We start from the raw sequence: 24544 nt of genomic DNA on the forward strand, positions 1-24544 counted from the left end.
ATAAAAGACAGAAGCAGGGCCTTCAGTATTCAGTAGAAGTCATTCACTCTCCAGTCCCACTAAAGATAGGTGGAGACATTGGGGCTCGAAGCTGTGAAGTAGCTTGAGCAACTCCACATAAGCAGTACTTCTTGTGGACTTAGCTCTGAAACCAGGATTCTTTTCACTATATCATTTCCCTCTTAGAAATGGACATAGGAACAGGAGAAATTTTGCTCAGTTCAGCAAGTAAGAATCTGCAGTTTTGATCTGTGTACACCAGGACTGCTACAGATTTAGAGTCTACAACAAAGAAGGAATATAAAACAACCTAGTGAGTACTAGTTAAGGTGAGCTCTGCCCTATGACGCTATCATCAGCATTTGATTCCTTTAAGATGGTTCTAGCAATTATCGCTAACAATTACTCACATGAATTCAATACCTACAGTACTCACTGTCATTGACTTACTGGGCATTTTATTGTGTGCCCTTTGATCTTCACAACTGCTCTGTGGAGGTAGATGCCATGCTTATCCTTATTTTATAGACAAAGAAGCTAAGATTGATTAAAGTTGGGGTAATTTGTCCAAGGTCATTGTGGTGAAGGAATGACAGAACTTTAGCCCCAAGAACAATTTTCTCTTCTCAGCATCTCTTCTAGGTGGAAAAAAGCCTGATTATCATCATGTTTTCACATCAGCTAGACCCTAGACAGGTCATCCTGGGACAAAGATGACCTGGGCTACACAGGCCCAGCTGTGCCACAGTTAAAAGCTTTCCCTTCCCTGACCGATTCATCCTCAGAAGGATGTGCACTTTGTTAACCATAACGCCTTCAACGAGGCAGGAAGAAAAGTCTACCAGGCAGTTACAAAATACATCCATCTCCACTTGTGCTCAGAAATATTACAGGAAGTTTGTGTCATCTCAGTTGTTCTCTGTGTGTATGAAATTAGCAAACACTGAAGCCAGGCTCGAATTAGGCAGTCTCACAATGACGATGGCTATTTAACAAGGGTACATCATTTGACTTAATGGGATCTAATAAGGCACAGCAGTCCAGCCGCCGGGCTTCCGTGTAACCGCAACATCCCTAATATTCTATATAGCGCCAAATCTCTCTCCTGAGATTCCTCGGAAGGATGGATGATGGCAGCGCTCTTGTATGGCATTCATCTTCATGAATGAGCTGTTCCATCTCCTCTCATGAGCGGAGATAAATGTCAGAAGAGATCAGCTGCAGTGTATTACATGGCCACTCAGTGCCTGCGGCTTCCCTCCCTCTGCCCTTCGGCATTGAGATTTTTTTAGACCAGAGCTGGGAGAGGATTGGGAAAGGTGTGAAAGCCACAAGTCCGATGGAGAAGCAAGCCACTGGGAAGTAAATAAAACAAACCAATGTGCCCTTGCTTACTTTATGAGAGGCACAGAAAAAATGAGTCCACCCATTTTGTTCTTCCATCTCGAGAGTCATTTTCCCCCAAGGTAGGGTGGTCTTGGAAGTAGGTAGGATATGGAGGCAGAATAGAAACAACAGCAGGGGAAGTGACTGAATGGTGCACACAAAGACAGTATTAAAATCTCTCCAAGAATGTATTATTTAACTAGGTGATAAAAAAGAAATTAAAATCCCTGATGTTTAATAGGGGGATTAACCTGACTGGTCTCTGAAGTCTGTTTCAACCATCTACGATGAATAATTACAAAACAAGCTTGATTTGGGGGCATTGAAATCAAACCCTGTCCACTGTTTCATTCCTGGGAGAGATTACAAAGAACACACTAAATCCTACATCGGCTGTTTTTGTGACATGGAACGCATCATCAATGGCTCCAGCAAGGATTCTGCTGAGAAGGAAGCAGGAATGACTTGGCCCTCCCTCTGTCTTTTGCTTTTAGCTTCTGGCAAAGTATTTAAGTATCCAGAAGCACATTGTTTGATGGATCTGTAGATTAGCTTATCTAAACTAAGCCTCTCAGGACAGACAATTGTTTTGTAATGTTCTATTTCGAAACCACCAATTGATGACATCATGAAATCACAAACACACATAACAGGAGAAGAGACAGATGTTTATGAATGAGCCTCAGACCTTCAGTCCTAGCTTTCTCTAGAGTGCTATGCATAAAAGTGATCTACTTATACATCGAAAACTACCCTGTTTGTTCAAAATTATTCAAAAGTGTGATTTTTACAAACACACACACACACACACACACAGAGGAGAGTTTTGTTTAATTGTTTTTTTTTCTTTTTCAGACAGGGTCCCACTATATAATCTAGACTGGCCTGGAATTAATGAGAATCCTCTTGTATTAGCCTCTATAGCTCTGGGATTTCAGTCACGGGCTATCAGCCAACTATAACTATAGTCTCAAAAGTGAACCCGATTGCAGAAGTATAGTGTATCCTGAACTACCAATAGAATAAAAATGGAGCAAAACTTTATTGGTTTCATCTTTTCCCCATCATTTTAGCACTTCTGTGCTTGTCAATGTATGCAACAGCACCATTAGGTGAAACCTTTAAAGTAATTTATGAACAAATATTGGCTAACTAGTACTTGTATAATTATGTCATACTGCTAGTGGTGCACTATCAAAATAATTTTGAAGCTACTTGCAATTGATAAAAATTGATAACACAAGTCAGCCAATAAACCTTTGAAACTGCTTATTATTGCTGTCAGCTTTCAAAGAAAATGGAGGCTTCATTTCTTCCAAGTATTCTTTTCTTTTCACACTTGGCATTTAACTACCCAGATACCACACTGACATTTCTCATTACGTTGAGCATCCTAACTTCCCTTAAAACACAACACTAACTGGGAATTTAAGACCACAATGACAACAGAGCATCTGAGTTTCTACTAACATAGAGAAGACTAGGAAACAAAGAGGTAGGCTCTCCCTAACTCTCTGGAGACTAACACACCAGCGAAAATAAATGCAGGAATGAAACAAAGAAATTCTCTACCACAGATCAATTCACAGATAGTGATGGGAAACTGGGTAGAAGGTGTTGTACAGTAAATATATTTCATAATAGACAGAGGTGTTTGTAATCTGTGGGTGAATAGAGATTACACATATCTAGCCTGTTGTTACATTGTATTATTGGAAGAGTGTTAACATACCGTGGTGAATAATTGTAAAACAAACTGCATCACAATGTAGCAGCCTTATCCATTCATCTTTGTTATATTCACAGCTAGAATATGAAAAATGAATTACATTATACATGCATGGTTTTCATCTTACCCCTCTGTTACTCCTTAATCACATAACAATTGTCTTGTTAATGAATCTAAAAGCTATTAACATTGGCTTCCCTTAGGCCAGGGCTGTGCTTTTGGATATATGTCTTCATCTTTCCCCTCCAAAGAGACACCTGCTCTCCTTGAACTTTATTCTTACTCCCCAGTTCCAAGAAGAGCATTCCACTGGAGAGCTCTATTCCATTGATTTAAAAATGCAAAACCTCATGTTTGAGCAATCCTCATATCCCAGACCCTCAAAAGTTTTATATTAAGTCTTTTACATCTATTGACACTAACTGTTTTCGAAGGAAATTCAAAGATACTTCTGACACAATAAAAATTAGATTCCTTTTGTTCCCGGCAATTGTGAACTTTACAATCCTGAGGTGATTTTTAACCTAAATCTCACTGTACCATAAAATGAGTCCTAGGGGTCCTAAGATAAGTGGGCCAGGAAGTAATTGCCATTTAAGTGAATGGAAAACCAACAGAGCTGTAATATTTTGCTATCCTTCTAAAGAATATATGAAAATGCTGCTTGGAACCATATCTTAATTCATCAAGGACTAAAGTTGCCAACTCCCTTATTGCAGACTGTTCATCAACTCAGCTCTGTGCTTTGTGTGCTGGTGTTGTCTCTATAGTGATTTCTGCTTTTATCCAAACAGAACAGCAGGGCCCCTGACCTTTGCTGTCAGTACCATTCCCGGAGCCTCAGAGCAGGGAGACATTAGGTGTATATATCTTCGTTCTCCTAGATGGTAATAATTGTCCTAAACTCTAGATTATCTGCTAGTGGTTTGTTAGGGACCTACTGTAATCTTAGAAATATGAGTCTCACTTTGGCTGAGAAAAAAGGCATTAGCCTATTGATTTTTATGAGATCTAGCAATGACCCAATAAGGCATTGTGTAAAATCTGCCTGTCCTAATATTTCTTAGCCTTTATTTATGTATTTGAGTTTCATTTTTCATGTAAGAAAAATGCACATTTAAATAACAAATCCATTTATTTCACAAAGAATATAGATAATTTAAGTTTTCATCACGTTTGTTGAGTAAATTGATGAAACTTGCTATTGATTGGAGGATAAACATGAACAATGCAACTCTTTTCTCTTGCTTTGCATGTGAAACTATCTCACTATGGAAGAAGGCTTGCACATGTACATTTGTCATACAGTCACGTCCCTACACCCATGAAAAGTAAAGCACCTGTGCATCGGAACAGGACACAGACTCTGGGACGTCCTGTTCATCAAGTCCAGTGAAAATAGTTGAAGAACTAAGGCTTGAAGCACTACTTATAGCTTCAGTATGAACAACTTCTAAGTCCTGGCAATAACGTTCAAAAGTGTTAACAATTGTGTGCAAAGAGAAACTAACCATTTTACAGTAATTCCAAAATTACTGAAAGGGGGTCTAATGTGAGTATCATGTGAATAAGGTCAACAGAGAAAAAGCAGAAAGAAAGAAAGAAAGAAAGAAAGAAAGAAAGAAAGAAAGAAAGAAAGAAAGAAAGAGAGGGAGAGGGAGGGAGGGAGGGGGAGGGAGGGAGGGAGGGAGGGAAGGAAGGAAGGAAGGAAGGAAGGAAGGAAGGAAGGAAGGAAGGAAGGAAGGAAGATTTGAGAGTAAATGTCTATGCAGATCAAATGAAGCCAACCGACATACTTGTAGTAACAAATTTCAGAGCCTGTCCGTATCCAGGCAGGTCGACCGAGAAGAGCTTCTTTCACAGAATACAGGGTCAGCTGCATTCCTATGAAATAAAAGCAAGAATTAATCCACAAGAAAAGAAAAGATGCCAAATGAAGAGTAGAGCAATAGGCTGGATCTCAACAGCCCCCCCAAAATACTCAGTTCTTGATCCCTCAAGGCCGCACTGTTGAATGTTCATTATATATCACCAAAGAGACTTTGCAAATATAATTAAATTTAGATATTGAGCCAAGGTGATTATCCCTGTGGGTCTTGAATGTAACCACAGATGTCCTTATCAGGAGGAGGCAAAGAGAGGTTTGACTAAAGAGAAGCAATATGACCAGAGACATTAAAGAAGATGTGTTACAACCTTTGTAGAATGAGGTGCCATAAGCCAAGGAATGCAAGGAAAATAGCTCCAGAATTAGGAAAACAACATGGTTGCTCCCTTAAAATCCCCAGAGAGAATCCAGACTTGCACACACTGAAACCCCCATTTTTGTGAAATGAATGCATCGCAGCTCATATATTCTCTTTCTTTAGGAATGAGTGTCTATTCTAGGCAGTAGGGAATAGAGGCAAGGCCTGAAGTAATATGAAACAAAGGTAGTACCCATAGTTATTCTTCGTTCAAAACCACCAAATACATTAGTAAGTGAGCTATCCCAAAGATATGATCGGTATTTAAACATTGCCGGAGTTTTCTGAGTATGTAAAGCACTGTTCAGGTAGATTTTGCAGCTCTCCTGTCTTGCAGCACACAGGCCAAGGTATTTACTCTTGTGATATTTTGAAGATGAAAAGCAGAAATAAGTGAAAGCAACTTCCAGACTTCAAAGTTAAAAATGTGCACCTCAGAATGTACTACCATATTATGTGCACTACGCACATTCTGTGGAAGTGTGAGAATCCCTCACTGTCCTTCCGTATTCGCACTAGGCCCTCAATTGGCTACTGTCCTGCCACACTAGCAAGCAAATGCCATCAGTCCAGTCAAGCCTTCTGGGACTGCAGAATGTCTCAGACAATAATGCAAACAATCAAGAAGTGTCACCATTCATGATATACAGAGAAAACCCCTGGATCCCCAAGAGCTCATACCATAGTTGAACTGGCTGTTGGGTTTCTCACAGTTGATGATGTTGAAGCGGTAAGGGAGGGCAGCCCTCATGCCGCTCACCTTGAAGTAGAACCACTGCTGGTGCTGGGAGCTGTTCACATCAGAATTGACCAACAAGTCGTACTCAAACCTGTAGAGTCAGAAACAAGTTGAAAAATGGTGGAGTTGCTCTTCAAAAAAGAAAAACTAAGGTGATTTTTGTCTAATTCATGCACACTCTCCCATTCCTGATCCCAGATAAATGATATTTGCCTTAGTTAGGATTTCTGTTGCTGTGATGAAACACAGTGACCAAAGCAAGTTGGGGGTGAAGGGGGTCATTAGGCTTATGCATTTATATTGTAGTCCCATTATTGAAGGTAGTCAGGACAGGAATCCAAATGGCAAAAAGCTGGAGGCAGTCGCTGATGAAGAGGCCATGGAGGAGCAGTGTTGATTGGCTAGCTCATCATTACTTGTTCAGCCTGCTTTCTTATAGAACCAGGACTACCTGCCCATGGATGGCACCACCCACAACTGAATGGGCCATTCCCCATCAATCACTAAGAAAATGCCCTACAGTCCAAATGTATGGAGGAAATCTCTCAACTGAGGTTTCTTCCTTTCAGATAACTCCAGCTTGTGGTAAAAGTTAACATAAACCAGCCAGCACAGCATTGTTTAGTGATAATTACGGAAGGATATAGCTTGTTACAAGATATGAGAGTACTGCAGAGCTACCTGATGGAGTCCTACCTCTCATCCTTTAGCTGTCAGGATAAGCTTAATGAGCTCACCATGCAATGGCTGAAGCATACTCCACTGGGTGTGTAAATCAGGCCTGACAAGCAATTCTATGACCCTTATTTTTTTACTGTTCCCACAGTGCTCACTCAAAAAAGTAGTCTTTAAATGTTTATTTTCTTCTCATTTACTCTGCTGCTCTAACTATAACTGATTTATTTAGGATTTCTATCTCTGATTAAAGGCATATCTAAAGAGAAAATAACTGAACCATGGCAGCAACATAGACAGATTCTGGACTGAAAACAATCCCTATAGGAGACTCTTAAGTAACTATTACCTTCTGAATGGTTTGAGTTTGACTTTAGAAATAAGAAGCAATGTAAATGGTGTGTAATTTATAATTGACTAACAAACTCCAATATTGTTTTAAGAAAAGCAAAACAAAGTTCCTCTGCAATGTTGGGGCATCCATCTTCAGCCTACAGGCCCAGAGTATCTGTCAGACTTTTCAGTGATGTAGGAAATTTGAAGGACTTTCCTGCTTTGTATTGGCAAAGTTCATCAGTCACTTTCCTCTATGTCCTGAAGAATGTCTGGCAAACTCTTCTATGAAACAGGAACCCTGAATGACAGCTCCACCTTGTTTTATCAAATTTCAGCAGTCACTTTTCTGTGGGTCCTGCATGTTCAGTTTTTCCATCATACAGTCAAGCAATCAAGGCAAAAGCAGTTTCTTACCCAAATGTCTAATCTTGTCACCTTGAAAGCAAATTCCTATGGCATTTCTTGATACCATCATTTTCTCTGAAATAAATTGGTACTGCCAGGAACAGCTGTGACTCATTGTCATGAAAAAACCTATGTTAATGAAAAAATTTTAAATGCCATATTCTTTAGGTCTTTGAAGTGGTCTTTGGGTGACTGTCCAGGAAGTCAGAAATCTCTGTCATTTCTACAGTTTTGGAGGTCCCTTGTTATGCACTTACTGTTTACTCAGAAATATTATATCCTTCTGGGGTCTTGGATGGGGTTGAAGAATACATTATCACAGCTGCAGTTTTCCTTAATTAAAATAGAAAGTAAATTATGTATAAAACTTTGAAGTCACTAAGATGGGATGGATGGTGCAGTGTTTTCTCTGAATTTGCTAAATACAAATGGACTGAATATTATAAATTAATTCTTACCTGAAAACTGCTTTGTTATATATAGTTTTACTATATTCAAGTTAAAACCTTTTATTTTTATTTAGGCAAAAAGGAGGAAATGTAAAACACTAGTTAAAGATGTGTTACATTTATTTATGCTGTGAAACATTTGTTTAATGATGCAACAATGTGTTACATTCTTTTCCGTTGCATTTGTTTAACTTTGTAAAGCTGTGTTACTTTGCTCGTCTAAAACACTTGGTTGTTCTAACAAAGAGATAAACAGCCAATAGCAAGGCAGGAGCAAAGATAGGCAGGGTTGGCAGGCAGAAAAAATAAATAGAAGGGTGAAAAAAGAGAAAGAATGAAGATCAAGGAAAGAGAAAAAAAAAAGGCAAACATTAGGGGCCAGGCACCCAGGTACACAGTAGGCCATGAAGAAAGAAGAAAGTTATATAGGATAAAGATAAAAGCCCAGAGGCAAAATGTAGGTGGAATAATTTAAGTAAAGCTGGCTAGAAATAAGCCAAGTTAAGGCCAGGTATTCATAAGAGAGAGTGGGGGTGGATAGAGGGAGGGAAGGAAGGTACAAATGAACTCACAAAGGAAAAGCAAAAACAAACAGAAGTCATGGAAACTGATCTGATAGTAAGAGAAGTAGGTTGGAAAGTTCCACTGGTTGTCTTTTTCTTTAGCCCAAGTAACTAAATTTGCCTCTGTCTTATGTGCCAGGCTTTGTTGTAGTTCATGCACAAAAATAAAAACCAAAAAATGTCATATAATACTCTCCCCACAAAAAATTAACTTCAAAAATGAAATGTTAAATCTAAGTTCTAAGTTCAAGTCATGCTGAGTATGTATCCCTGCCTAAGATCATGTTGGCTGAGTGTTTACTATGTGCCTTGCATGATTCAAAGAGTTGTAAGCATACTAATTAATTCTGACAAAACAACTACAAAGTAGATGTTGCTGGTATCCTCATTTTTCATGTGAGAAGATAAATGCATGGAGTGGCTGGGCAACTCAATCCTAGGCCACCTAGAAAGAGGTAGAGGGAGCCATGGTTGTTCGATTCCAGCACGTGTGGCCACTATACCATTAACTATTATATACTGCGTGATTTGTCAGAAGCTCACCCATAGAAGAAGGGTTATATACCTAGCAAGTCTAGTCCACTCTGTGGTAGAATTGGGTAACACCAAGGAAGCATGTAAAAGGATTGTTTTACTACAACTGGAAAGAGATCATCTCTTTCATTTTATTTTTTTTCCATTCCTACTCTGTCCTAGTCTGTAGAGCCATTCTATATTAATTAAATCCCACGGGTAGCATTTACCAGGAATTCATAGCAGGATGGAAGATGGAAATCCAGGATTGTTGTCTCCTAAATACAGCCCTGTGGAATTAATAGTTATAAAGAGGAAAAGGAAAAGGGAATGTCCTGTACCCTTCTGTGTCAACAGGTCCAGCTTTGGAATAAGGGAATCATCAATATGCACTGAGCAAAGTCTCTTACACTGAAATGTAACATAAGATACATGAATGCATTCAGTCAACAGTTCACCTTGCTAAGGCATCATTCAATGGGTTCCCTCGTTGTCTGTTGACAAACATTTGAAACATGGAAGAGGAAAACTTTTGCAGAAGGCATTTGCCAATTTTCTTGGTAAAGATACTATCACAATGGCTGGTTTCAAGCTACCAATATGAGGTCACTGAACAGATAATGGCAAGAAATGGCCAACACCTGCTCTCCTGTGCTGACAGGAACCATATCTGTAGCAGTTCTTACTTACTCACGCACTTGGATAGCTTTTCGAAGATTTCCTGATTCAAATTTGGAGTGGAATCTCAAGCAATTAGAAATAGGGCCTTGCAAAGGGCTATAAGAAAAGAGAAAATATGTGAACATATCTTATTTCTGTCCTTAAACACAGTTTAACATTCCTTAAAGGTAAGATGTCTTTTACAATGTTTGAAACACAATAGTCACCATACTGGTTTTAGAACAGAAGTGGATTACCAACAAGGCACACACCTATTATTAACTCCTATTAATAGAATTCTCCATACCTCCCATTCCATGGGTGTTCAAGACCACCTACCAAGGCTCATCTAAACTGAAGACAACTTTATTTATAACATCACTTGGCTGGAGGAACCTCCGGACATCCTCAAGTATCTTGATCCTTGAAAAGGAAATTGGAAACAATATAAGTGTTAGTGCCCACTTTTTACCCCCGTCTCAGAAGTCATTAGAATAACACAGGGGAAAAAAAGCTGCTTAACAATGCCTCAGCCTTAGGATCAAGGGGTACAGACAACACTGGAACACAAGGGAAGGTAATAGGTTTTATTCAAGGTATTCATAGCTTGAAGAAAGTCATCAAGAGAATCTGGGCTAGGCTACTGAAGATCTTCTGGCTATGTGAATAGGAAATTCCTCTGCACTGAGGGAGCTTTGGGAGAGAAATTACCAATATCGACTGTTTGCATCCTTGAAGCTTGGGTGGCTCCAGAAAGGTTTCTACATCATATTTATTCTGTACATTTGTATTCCTTAGACTTTTTCTGTTCTATAAGGCTGAGGTCAGCTTTCTATTTGGATGAAAAGTATCTGTGAGATTTAAATAAGTGGGAGGAAAGAAATTGAAGAGGGATTTCTTATCTCTCCTCACATTTCCAATTCATTTTGTTGACATTGGGTAAGAGAGTGGTGAAATTGATGTAAACCCAAAGCCAACTCAGAAAGGTTCTGTGCAGAAGTAAGATGCAGACAGACCACCCATGAAGTCTTAAGCATGAGGAGCCCAAGCATGGCATTCGTGTTGAGGTGAGATCAGCCAAGAATTCAAGTACAAACTGTTCTTGAACCCTACCATCAAAAGAATAATTTGCAGAAGACACGAAATTTAAATTAAAACAAGATTCTAGTCTGCATATTTGACTCTATTGGCTTCAGATATGCATACCCACATTTTTCCTCAGGAGAAATCTATTTTCCTTCCTTTTATCAGATTTAATTTTAATCTCACTGCTCTGATCCAAAGACAATGTAGTCTTTCTTGAACTCTGAGAATAATATATCACTCAGGATTGCTGCCCTGGAGAGTATGTGGGGTGTTTTTCCATCCTTTCCTCAGTGTTAGAGAAAGCCACTCTCCAAACACTAGGGCTATGGAATAGAAATACGCTACTCTTCTCTATCAACAAGAAATCAAGAACGGATTTGTTGTAAATACCAAAAAGATCCCAAGTAATCAGATACTTGTTTTTCTGAAAAGAACCCTTTTAGGAAAGGTTATAGTTTGTGGAGACACTAGCTGACGTCCCCTGCTGTAATAACTTGTCATGGATATGATTCAATGGTTTATGTTAGAATCATCCAAGGAACTCCTTGCCCAGAAACACATATCTACCAGTGTCCCATACTTGGTTTATAAATGCTCCAGTTTAGAGGCCAGATTATGTATCTCCAAAAGGGTTTTAAAGTACTCTAGGCTAATACTCAATTTCCAACATTTAGAATATTATCTGTATCAACCACTCCATATACAAAAATATTTAAGAGAAAAATATCTATAACTTCCAAGTCAGTAACACCCTCACCTTTGTACTCCCCATTTGCGATCCAGCATGGGCTGAGCAGTGGGAGGTAGACAGTGCCCCCAGAAATCAGGAAATGCCATCATCTTGAATCCCACAGTAGATCTGGTTCTCATAGCATTGGCCATATAAAGATGAGGGTCATGGAAAGGTGTGTGCTTGGGATGTATGTGCAGAAGCTTCTCTGCAGCTTCATTGCTTTCTTCCAGCTTAGTGGAATTGGAAAATGAGGACGTTATCCTTGGGCAAGAAATTGATTCTATGTCCCAAGCAGCCTCTTCTAGGGAAGCCTGGGTGTCAGAGGTATTATATCCAGAGGAATCTATCCCCAAACCATTTTGTTCCATACTTTGGTTCTCACTCATCATAGGTCTTTGTTTTGAAGATCGCTGTATAGTGGACTTCCCTGCCTTCACCATGTCCAAAATGGAAGTGCAGACAGTGTCTTCTCTTTCTTGTCTCCAGGAGCTGTGCTCCCTGCTCAAGTGCTGTTGTCTTAGGGAGGTGGCATTTGGAATGTGATAGTGATTAGCATAAGGAGTATCTTTCATGTTCAAATCCTCTCCATATTTGGGTTCCAGTTCCTTCAAATTCAAAGTAGAAAAACATCAGTATTAATATTTCTTTCCAGAAAGACAATACAATTTGACTCCTATCATAGCTGTCTGGATCCAGTGTAACCCTTGTGATTTAGGGGCTTTTTCAAAGGTCAACGAAAGGATGGAAAAACCTAAACTTTAAGGGTAAACAAATGCCAGACTCACACAAATGTCATGCTTAGAAGGGGATTTGGATGGGTTTAATATAATTCTATACAGTTTGAAAAAGAGTTTGCAAGGCCCCCAGCCCAATTACTGTCTGAGTGAACAACCTCATTTATAGGGGCTCCAGTGATACACAAAGGAAAGCCTTCAATGTGCCCCAGGCAGTGCCTTTGATTTGAAGACAATTCTGATTTTTTAAGTCTTTACACTGAACTGAAATTTTTTTTCACTGAAACTTTGACCACTGAACATCTTCTGCTTTCTAAAGTGAAATGGGATACATCAACTCCTCTCTATCTGTGTCTCTCTCTGCCTTTTGATGTGGCCAGACTCATCATTTGTTAAAATCAATAAGAAAATAATAGAGATCAAAAGGCAGGTCCAAGGCTCAGTATCAGCAACAGCAGCAGCAGCAGCAGCAACTGCACACTAGTTTAGCAACACCAGATCCAAGGTGTTTGTTTGCCTTTACTGATCCTAAGCCTGGAATCTGGATGGTGACCTTTAGCAATCCAGCTATGGTGATGGCCTTCCATCCAGAATTTTCATTTGCTTCTTACTGTGGAGCCAGGGCTCTACGGTGACATAGCAAGTCACAGTTAGTAGTCTGTAATTTAATGTCAATTCTATGCTAGAGTAGCAGACCCTAGGACACTTGAGAATGTTCTGGTCTCACTTCCTTCTCCCTTCTCCTTTTCTCTCAGAAGGATCTAGGAACAATGGTGATGATGAACAAGGTGATGCATCTGGACACCTCTGTTTGGCTTCCCAGGTTCTGCAAAGATCACACCATACATCACCAAGTAGACTACAGCCCATGCTTACCTCAAAGCTAAAGGAGAGCTCAGGACACATAGCACCATATTGTGCCAGCTCCTCCTCAGGACGGTCAAGACCAGGTTTAGAACTCAGTTTGCTCAGATCAGTTTCCAAGTCATCATCCTACAGAACAAAGAACAGGTCACAGTCAAGAAGTTACCCTGCAAGGTGCCAAGATAAGATACATATCTGCTTTTTTACCAAATGAGGCCATGTGTCCTTTATCTTCAGATTATAATGCTAGCACAGTCAGGAAAGAACTTAATATACTAGGTTATATTTTTAAACATAAAAGAATGAGGTCACAAACCCTTTTCAGCATGTTTGTCAGTATTTACTAGCCCTCATCAGGAAAAAATATGCAATAAACTATGTAAATAATAAAACATGCTACAAGGAATTCTTTGTGTTGTTCATAAATAGTATCGTTTCTGTTGTTAACTTTTTCACCTGGCTACCTTTGCCGTTTGGGTGTTTCACCTGCAAAAACATTTAAGGAGCACTTTCTAAGAGTAAGTGCCTTCCTAGATACTAAGGAGTCAGTGGTGATGAAACAAAGGTCCATGGTCCTGTGGGACTTGTCTTCTAGTAAGACAACTGAGACAGAAAGAAAGTAAATGGAACACCGTCATTTCTAACTGTGTGAAATGTCCTGAAAATGCTGAAGAATGAAGACAAGATTGGCATTAAGACTGGAGTAACTGGGTCTAAGGCCCTACTACAGCTGGAGTCTGTGTTGACATCCATGGCCTGTATTATCACTGAGGACCATTCAAATGTCCATGGAATGTTCTGACACCTGGAGCCATTTGAAGTTTATGGACCATGTAGCCACAGGAAGCCATACTGATTTGAGTGGTCTGAGCTGCTGCAATCTGAGGCCATGGCAATGTTGGGGCCTGTGTTGTCTCTGAGGAGCAGGTTGGAGACTGTGGTCCTACTGCAGAGAAGGTCTGATTTGATGTCTGTAGCCCCTGTTACCATCCAAGGCCAAGTGGTTGTCTGTGGTCTATGCTGCAGCCTGAGGTCATGTTGATGTCTATGGTCTGGGCTGCCCCTGAGGGCCTTGTCTAGGTCTGTGGTCCTATTACAACCAGTGCCATGTTTCTGTGCTGTCACCAGAAACCATGTGAGAGTCCATGATCCATACTCCCACTGACTGTGAAGAGCAAGGAAGCTACTTGGGCAGTGATATCGATGACTACAGATGCACAGTTGAGAAAGAGGGACATGGAAGACTTCTGTGACAACCCCTACCCTGCCCCAAACCCAACCCAAGCCCCAAAAGGTAACAGCCTAAGCAGGAAGCCATCAAAGTGAACTCTTAAAATGTGTGATAAGGATATAGAAGTGTAGCTCTCCACAATAGATGTCTTCCTTCAGGCAGGAGTGCAAGAAGGAAGACTCAGTTCTATCTAAGGGACAGGCCACTGAGAGTTTGACCAAGATCCAGTAGGAATACAGATAACACAAATTAGACTTTTTGTTTCTGTTTTGTTTATTTGTTGTGGTTGTTTTGTTGAGGGGGGCACAAGGCAGAGAGGGCAGACATGGAAGGACTGGTTAGTGATTGTGATGGGGTGTATGATGTGGAACTTCCAAAGAATTTGGGGGAAAAACAGACTGGATTGTGGCTAGCTGTTTGGACTGAGTGACCTGAGAAGGTTCACAAAGGAAGTCACCGTGGTGTACTGAGACCTAGCAGACACAAAGATCAGCATATTAAGACAATTCTTTCCAAAGGTGCTGCTTGAATTTGCTTACAGAAAGAAGATGCTGGAAGCATGGATAAGAGGAAGATCCCAGCACATGAGATGTGAGAAGAGGCAGCAGAGGAACACGGCCTATGTGAGCAGTTTCTGGAGAACAGTCTATTCTGCTGTGCCTGTGTCTGTATGTGGAGTTAAAAGTTCACAAGCACTCCTAGTTTTCTCTTCATGGAGCAAATCACAGGAGCAATTATGCTTTTCTTCTAGACCAGCATCCTGTAATAGCTTCATGGTGATACTGACTCTACTTTGAGCACATCTGTGCTTTCCAAGGGTTATGGAGCCTTATGAATAAAATACACCAAGAATGATAATGTCTAAGCTCTCTGCCTTTCCATATCCTAGATCAAATATCCTTACTAAAATAGAGAACAAATACCTGCCACACAGAAACATTTGGAAAGCTAAGGAAAACCTGCAGCCCTGAAGACCTAAATCAAAGAAATGTGGGAAATAGATGCCTCTATTTCTGAGCCAGTGGAAAAGAAGAAAATGAAATGTTCCATTCATCTTACATAATTTTCCAACAAACTCAAATCAAAAGAAAAGAGAATCCCCGAGTTTAGCTTAATGATACATTCGGGCATCATTTGGGTAGGCTCCCATGCCCACTACTCTTGTCTCTACAAGCTTTGTCTGTGCATGTACATGTCTGTGTGTATACAGGAACACACAAGTCCCCTGTAGCTTAACTGTTACATCTCCAGGAACCCTCAGCAGATCTTGTAAGGCTATTCATACTCCTCTAAGGATGGACCTGCTATTGTGTCCTCATATTATCTAGGATACTGATAGCTCCTTGTTCTAGATGATATTTTCTGAGCCTCCCGCCTTAAATTGGGTCTCTTGAACCCGGTTTCTGCCCTGCCTTCACACTTGTTTGTTCAAATTGTAAGTGGTAATTTGGTCTTCAGTGAAGACAACTCCCAAGTTCATGACAGTGTGAACTCTGGCAGTAAAAGTCCACATCTCATTTGTGTTTATATCATCCAACCAAGCCCCAGAACTTTTCCTGCTACTTATGGATCATACCCAAGAAAGCAGCTAAAAGAAAGAAAAGAAATTCAAAAGGGAAGACAAGTAAAGTGGGGAAAGGAGACCCTGAGTACAGTGTACTCGCTCTCCCCACCATTGGCTCACATCTACTGCATGCAGGAAGAGCACACACAGCCAACACCCCATCTCCATGTGCCGTTTCTCCTTCCTGTGCTGACCACGACAGCGTCTAATCAGGTTAGAGCTTTCTACTCCTCTGACCTTCGACTCACAGGATTTTCATGTTAATAGTTTTACTCAGATATAGTTCACATTTATCTGCAATTTTCAAATGAGAATGCTACAGACTAAAGGCCCAGGTCAACTCTGTGAGTGGAAAACAAAACAGGCCTGGTTGCTTGTCCATGTCAATGGCAGCAAATGTTACTGTATTCACCTAGGAAAAGCTAGCCACTGGAGGGCCAGTTCTCCTAGGCTTGCTGTACTCCAGAGTCAAGCCTCATTCCTATGCTCCACCATTGCTCTACAGCTTCTATTCACATCCGATTCTCATCATCTCCTCAGCCATAGGCTTTGATGAATAGTTTCCAGACCCTCATCAATTTATCTTCTGCTTCTTTCCCAGCGGGATTTTTATATTTGTTTAGTTTCCACTCATCCTAGCCTACCATCCTCTCCAGAGTAGAGTCAGGGGAAAGTATCAGGACTCCCTCCTGCTGTAGCTAGCTGTGTGGAGTCAGGCACTGTCATGTGCTGTGTCCCCCTGCATCAGATACAAGAGGCAACTGACAGAGCATCAGACATCCAGTTATCAGAGTGCAGGCAAGAGGGGAGTGGAAGGTGGCATTGATGAATGACTGCAGCAGCCCAGTATTATTCAAATGATTCTGCACGTACTCTGTAGGCCTGCGTGGCTGAACCACAGCAAAGAACCAATTTGCTACTGATGACTTCAGAAATGATTCTATTTATCAACAAAACCTTGGGAACATCAGACTGTCAATAGCAGTCTAAGCCCAGAGATGGGACTGAGAGATAGCCCCTAGATGTCTGCCAGTACCATCAGCAAGGAGAGTGCTCAGATTGAGAACTCAAAACCCCTTTCTCTCTAGGAAAGGACAGAAGGGGACAGAGGAAGGGAGAAGAGAAGTAAGGAAGAGGAAAGGGGAAAAGGAGAGAAGGAGAGAGGGAGGGACTTCCTTCTTATATTTTTGTATAACATTTTAAATTGTGGTATGTGGGGTGTGTGTGTGTGTGTGTGTGTGTGTGGTGGTGTATGGTGTGTGTGTCTGCATGTGGGAGGAATGGGGGCTGCCTGTCTGTGGGTACATGTGTAGGACGCATTTATGTGTGATTATGCCCGTGTGTGTGTATATACATGCATGCATGTGTGCACGCATCTGAATGTGTGTGCGCACAGAGGTCAGAGGACAACCTGGGGAAGATGGTTCTTTCCTTCTGCCATGTGGGTTCTGGGGACTGAACTCAGAACATTAGGCTTTGTAGCAGTTGCCTTTAGCCGCTGAGCAATCTTACTGGTACAGAATAGTTTTTAAATTTGAACGTCACCTTAAGGACTGTCTTTTGGATCTTACGCTACAGATGACAAAATAAAGGAACTATAAATGGAGAAACTTATCCAAAACTACATACAGCAGAAGTGGAGACAGAATTATAACTCATAGATGAACTATCATTTTTCAAGGAGAATGGCTGTCAATTAGGAGTGATTTGGCAGTTCCTAGAGATATTTTTGGTTCTCGAGTGAGTGGGAAAGTGATGCATGCTATAGGGGACTAGTGAGTGGAGAACAGGAATGCTGTGAAGCATCCCACAATACAATAAGAAATATCCAGTCAATATTTAAACAATGACAAAGTTTAAAACACCTATCCCACAAAAAAGCAGTCAATGAAATATGTTCTTCAAAATGAAAAACAGCCATACCTTTTCATTCCAATATTGCGGATGCCAGTTTTTGTGTTATAATGGCAAGTTGAGTCATTGAAACAAAGAACATGTAGTTCAAAGAGTATCAAATAATTACTATGTGAACTTTGATAAAAAAAAAATATTACTGACCTCCCTTTATGGACCATTGTGTGGTATGGAACAAGGAGCTTCACTTCTTTGGGAAATGAGCTGCACACATTGCAAGGCATGGAAGGCTAATTCAACAGGTGGGAATGGGGATGCACAGCCCCACATCCCTGTGCAGAATGGACAGGGGATGAGAAAACTGATTGATGAAGACAGGTGAGGTCTAGCAGAATGTTTCCTAAAACATTTCCATGCACTTATTCAATACACCAGCCCTAAGCGTGAGTCTGTCAGGCTCATCCTGATAGAATATTAGATCATAATCAATAGACCTGTTTCTACAAAGAGGCTAGGTACTAGACATAGCAAGAGGAAAATGGCATCTGCAAAACCAACAGCAGTATCTGTGCCTTGTAGACATCACTATCATTGGAGTGGCAATGCTGGGGTGAACTCAGTAAACACAGGAAGTGATACATTTTCTTTTGCATAGTGTCAGTATGGCTATTATGCCAAGCAGGAACTGGTTCACCTACTTCTTTCACAGCCTCCACATCTGAGTCTTTGTCCACCTCCTCCTCGCCATCATCTTCAACATCTTCTGAGTGGAAGAAGGAGATCAAAGAATGAGTGTGCTCATTGTCTGATATTTACTCTCTTGTGCACAGTGGCTTGCTTTTCTTGCAAATAAGGGACTCATTACAAAGCAAGTGTACTGTATCCCTGCACACACAGATGCTCACTGATTTCTATACATGCTCTGTCCACGAGCACATGGGAGCAGGATGCCGTGTAAAATGCAAAATGAATTTGGACAGAAATTATGTAAAAATGTCACTACAGTTATCCTCCCACCCAAATAATACTGTCTTAAAGTTTATAGACTGTATGTAAACTAAACTCATTGTAATTTAGATAGTGACTTGAACATGTCCCTAATTTTAAAATGGAAGAATTCGTTCCAGAATTATACACTAAGTTTAGAAAGGTTAGAAAGTATCTGCTGCCATGTGACAAAAATCCCAACTGTGGGAAATCTGCTCCCCAGAAGGAAGGTCAGGTCTTTGACCTTAAGATCTTCCTGGAGGTTGAATCATCCACACTTTCTGATATTCTAAAACATATATCATGCTGTTTTACATGGTGAAAGTTTTATTGCAGTTTGGCCAAATGACAAATTAATTCCACCAATGGACAGTGCAGTAAAGAGACTGGGTCACAAAATTGTGAAAAGGTTGTTTTCTTAATTAGATGAGATGCCTGTGCAGGCATTCGGTAGCCACCAGGCAAAGCAGTGACAGCTAATAATTAGGGACACTGTGAGTGAGCAGGACGCTTGTTCTCCCTGCTTATGAAAAAGTCTACTCCTTCATACATGTCTCTAATGAGCTTATTAGAAGATCATGGTTGACCTGTACAACAGCTTCTGCTTTATTTCCCATCCCTCTGACATGTAAAATGCAAACACTCCTCTGAAAACTGCCTGCTACCTTACCTTCAGTGAGAGCTTGTGGAAGCTCTGAGCTGGTGCTCCCAGGAGCTGGGAAGGTGTAGGCACTACCGGCTGTGACCAGAGGAAGTGGACTCTCAGGGTAGCATTGCCTGAGGATCTGAAGCACCACAGAGATCACAGGTTCCATGCTCTTGTTGTCCAGGCAGGTCTGTGCAGAGAGAATGTTACAACAGACCCTGTGTACAGCCCCCATGCGGAGACATTATTTCAGATAATGAAATGTGCAGTCTAAGTGGACAGAAAACAATCTTACTGTATAATGTTTAGTTGTTTGAACATTCCGATGCAGAATAATATCTGCTCAGAGTCTGTATCATTATTTCTATTTTGCTGCTCAGATGGCATTGGGATGAATTTAGTCTGGGCGTAGACTTGAACTTATTTCAAGGGAGGTTGTACCTGAGGAAAGTCCTTATCTAGGATGCCTGAGGAAAGAGGGGTGACACATTCCTTCAGGCACCCCCGAATCACTGTGAGTTATTGCCTAAGTTAGGCAATGAGCAGTTGAAGTGATGGAAGTCTTGCTTTTGTCTCCCTGCTATGTCTGAATAGAAAGATATAATGAAAAACAAAAGGATAAAATACAAAACCATAAGGAAAGCCTGAATAAATCCCACATGCCTAAATTAGCCAACTTGCTCGTCTGAAAGTCCAGTGTGTGGATCCTGCCCGGTACCTACTCAAAGCAAAGAAAACTTGGATTTGCAGATGTAATATTTTGATGGTGATAGAACATGACAATACCTTTCTTTGCAGACACTGTGAAAAATATAAGAACAACTTTACTAAATTGAGGCAGAGTCAGAAGTAGCTCAGTAACTCTTTGGCCAAAACATATCACCTTCTCCAGAAGCTTGGAAAATGTGTTTCGTGCTGAACTTGGCACAGAAATATGTCCATGATGAGCCTCCAACCTGAGAGTGTTAAAGGATACAGAAATCTCTGAGACCAAGAATCATAATAGGTCTGAGCAGCCACCACAAGGCCTGGGTTATGGTGCTGTCCTACCATGGTACATCTAAGTCCATATTACAGGTAGCTCATGAAAGTAGAGAGAGAAAAATATTAATAAAATGTAGCTGGGGAAATGACTCCACTAGTAAAGTGCTTGCCATGCAAGCATGAGGCTCTTAGATTGATCCTCCAGGGCCCACATTAGTAAAGCAGACAGCACAACAGAGCACACCTATGATCCTAGCACTGAAAAGATAGAGATATGAGGACTCAGAGACCTTGATGGTCAGCCAACTGAGCCAAGTCAGTGGGCCCCAGGCTCAGTGAGAGAGTTTGTCTCAAAAACTATGGTGGAAAGGAAATTAAGAAGGTACTAGATGACAACCAATGGCTTATATATACACACACATACATGCACACACATGCACGCATGCATGCACACACAAACTTGCCCAAGAATTAACAATGAGGGCTTTGGATACTGTTTAGAGTTGGAGCACTTGTCTAGAATGTGTAAAGCCTACATTCAATCCCAAGCCACCCCTGCACACACCAAAAGCAGACTTAAAAATATAAGCAAGCCAACTCAAAACAGCAATGTCTTAATGCAATCAAGAATGCCCCTTTTCCTTTAGTGCGCTCAAATGGTACCAATCAAGTGTCTCTGTGGACACAGCAGGAAACACTCCCAGTGGAAAATGAATTAGTTGAAGATAGTTCAGCTCTTTGGCCTGGTCAAATGGTCTCAAGTATTTGTTGTAAAGTTATTAGTATTGGAAAAAGAAAATGGAGTGCAGAAGAGGAAGAAGAAAGGTAAAGTAGATGCAGGTTGGAGATAATGCTCTGGGCTTCAGCCTCAGGGAAAACAGAACTAAGACCAAGCCAAGAATGTCAAAGATGCCAACATTTTGGAACCTGTCTCTGTCGGTAATCACCAGTGACACCATCACTGATGGTGATTGATGGTAACTGCTTTTTTTCTTTGTGTGAGATGGTCCTGATGAGAACTGAAAAGGAGAAGCAAGCTCGTGCATCCCAAAAGTGTGGAACATGCCATGAGCTGAAAGAAGGGTATCAGGCAGGGTTGTTAAAATGTATGGAGACCAGGGCATTAATCGACAATATCATATTGGGTGCCTTCTTCTATTCAGAGGGAAATGTTTATAAATTTAAAAATTGATTATTGATTCCCAGGAAATAAAAATTCCTAGGTTTGCTCATCACGATGTGTCTTGTTAAAGAACCAGGTGGTAGGCAGGAGGGCAATGTCAGAAGACATCTTTAGGTTAATAAGTGAACTTGGGTGGCTGAAGAGATGGCTCAGTGTCTAAAAGTACCGGCTGCTCTTTCAGAGATCCTGAGTTCAATTCCTAGCAACCATATGGTGGCTCACAGCTATCTATAATGGGATCTCTTGCCCCCTTCTGGTATAAAGGTGTACATGCATATAGAGTACACATATACATAAAATAAATAAATGTTAAAAAAATTGGTAAAAATTCCCTATCGAAGAAAATGTTCTTTAAAAGGCTGAAAGCCAAGTGAAGACATTAGCAAATGTGGGGAATCCATCACCTCAGAGTTTTGCCCACAAATTGTGCACGGATCCATGTGACAGGCTTAGTGCATCATGGCCAATTTATTCAGCATTGTTTCAGGATCCTTCCTGGGCTACTTTTGCACACAATGCCATTCAGAGATTGCAGCATGAGCTGGGTCAACCTCACTATAAAATGTAGATTGTGCCCTCATTCACATTTGGCCTCCTCTTTCAATAGTAACTGGAGGCTGGAAGCTTACTAGAAGGGTCAATGACATTACTGACCTGTTAAGGAACTCCCTCTAAGGGCCTGTATACATGTCTGCAGCCCCTCACATGCCTGGGCTTCATTTGGTGTGATACATTTCACTGTGTCCCTCTCTGCGATATACAACTGTAAAGTCACCATCTTCTTCCTCTACTCTCCTTTCAGATATTTTTAGTACAGCAAAGAAAAACAGTCAATAATATGGAGGACAGAAAGCACCAAGCATGCCAGCCAGAATGGGAGCACCTGGTATCAACAGCCAATGGGGGAAATTTACAGGGATTGAGTGAGATTAGAGACTTAGAGGATTGTGAGCCTACAGAGTACAAGAAAGCTTGGAAAAATTGAAAACACTGCTTGATCCAGAAAAGCAGAGTGCAAAATGCAGCTATTTCATGACTGAGAAGCTCCAAACTCAGTAATGACAGAGAAAAACCCAGAGGTGACAGCAGACAGAAAATTAGATATTGGTTTGCAGCATGCAAATGTTTAGAGGAGGAATGCTATTTTTTTAAATGAATAGGAAAAGTCAAGCAACGCTATGGTGGGAGAACAGCACTCTCATTGGCTGCTTCATTACCTCTATGTGTACTCAGGTATAGTAAATTGGGAAGCATTCCAAAGAGGAGCATTGAGCACCAAAGACTGACAACTAGGAAAACAACAGGGAACATGAGGCATATGCGAGTGAGCAGAGATGGATATTTGGGATATTTGTATCACCAGCTGGCATGGTATTGAAATCAGCCCTAGTCAAGTGTAGCTATGTGTGACTTGGGTTGAAACCCAAATAACCTTGGACCACACACCCCACCTGGTGCAGCTAAGTGCCAGCCAGCGTAGATGCTATTCCCTTTACCTGGACCACTCTCCTGCTTAAGCCTGGTTTGAAGAGCTGTCCAGTAATTTAGGTTTGAGTGTCACCTACTTAGAAAAAAATTAACATCTCTAAATGGTCTTCTTCCTCCACCTATAGGAGTCTGTCTCGTTTGCCTGGTCTCACAGACCACTGCAAAATCCTTCTCATTGGATGTTTTGTTTATTTGATGCCAGCCTCATGTTAGGATATGCATCCCATAAGATCAGAAGTCTCCTTTGCCATATTCACCAGTACTATTTAGTCCAGTGACTCCTCACACTCAAAAGAAGAAAATAAACTATTAAAATACAATATGTACTTTCCTGAACACGTGAACTTAATACACAAAAGAATCTAAATGTTTTAATTCTACTTCTTTGATGTATATATGCATGTTTCTCTTATTTCTTTGGTTGTTGTTTTTGTTTTTCGGGACAGGGTTTCTCTGTGTAGCCCTGACTGTCCTAGAACTCACTCTGTAGACAGGTCTGACTGCAAACTCAGAGATCTGCCTCCTGAGTGCTGGGATTAAGGGTATTGACACCATGTCCAGCTATGTTTCTTCAAAACAAGGCAAGTTGATTGTTTGAAAAGGGAGATGATACCTTCAAAGTTCCACAGCTTTAGGCTGGGGTCTCTGGTTCTGAAGCCCATACTCTTACTCTCTATGCTATTTGTCATCTGTGGTAGTGTACTAACAATAAATACATAATGGTTGAATGAACACATACTGATTGAATTATTGAATGAAAAGATGAATGAGTGAGTGAATAGGGATTTGAATTCAGAGCACCTGCCAAATTGAAACAAGCACCATGTTGTAGTTGTTTCAGTTTTCCCTGCTCTGTTCAGGACAATCTCCAAACTTCAGCCTTCAATAACCACCCTCGAAGCTATCCACCTGCTTAGGAAATCCCCATGATGGCTACCTGTGCGATGTTGAAGAGAGTCTCCATGCCTTGGGCTGCCAGGAAGGCCTCCCTGCCAGACCGGAGAGTCACAATGTGCCTGAGACAGAGCAGGAGCCCATGGCGGATCAGTACATAGGTGTTGGTCACATCATGGCTGTGCCAGTCCTGATGCAGCCTCAGCAAGCTGGTGACATAGCCCCGGTTCACTGCCCTGCGGCTGTTAGACTCTGGAGACAAAGGAAAAAGGTCATGTCAATCACAGCTTCCCAGGACATGGTTGCCTGAGAATGCCACAGTGTGACTCCCACATAGTACTTATAAAAGCAATAATAACTTTTCAGTATATAAAACTGGCAGGTGTTATTTTAACCAAATGATCAAAATCAGCATTTCCAGTAATGGGACATTGGGTTGTAACATGGACCCCTTGTTACAATGATCTGAGAAAAACCACAGCATTACTTCTATGGTATTCCTGCCAAAACACGTGACCTTAATCCTAGCATTGGGAAAGTCAAGAAATTCATAGTGAAGTAAACTCTGTAAGATATGTAACCTAGATTGCTCACA

General features: G+C 41.0%; 1 protein-coding gene across 1 annotated transcript in view; it reads right to left on the reverse strand.

Annotated features, from left to right (window-relative positions):
- Agbl1 (ATP/GTP binding protein like 1) overlaps positions 1-24544 on the reverse strand; it is a 744973-nt gene that overhangs the window by 631724 nt on the left and 88705 nt on the right. The window contains exons 7-15 of the mRNA XM_035441643.1: positions 23993-24201; positions 19425-19590; positions 18466-18530; positions 13131-13247; positions 11545-12125; positions 10041-10124; positions 9732-9818; positions 6043-6191; positions 4912-4999 (exon numbers count right to left, since the gene is read on the reverse strand). Coding sequence (XP_035297534.1) covers positions 4912-4999; positions 6043-6191; positions 9732-9818; positions 10041-10124; positions 11545-12125; positions 13131-13247; positions 18466-18530; positions 19425-19590; positions 23993-24201 — 1546 coding nt within the window. The remainder of the gene's footprint in view (positions 1-4911; positions 5000-6042; positions 6192-9731; positions 9819-10040; positions 10125-11544; positions 12126-13130; positions 13248-18465; positions 18531-19424; positions 19591-23992; positions 24202-24544) is intronic.

This window comes from Cricetulus griseus, chromosome 3 (assembly GCF_003668045.3).
Source record: "Cricetulus griseus strain 17A/GY chromosome 3, alternate assembly CriGri-PICRH-1.0, whole genome shotgun sequence".
NCBI lineage: Eukaryota > Metazoa > Chordata > Mammalia > Rodentia > Cricetidae > Cricetulus > Cricetulus griseus.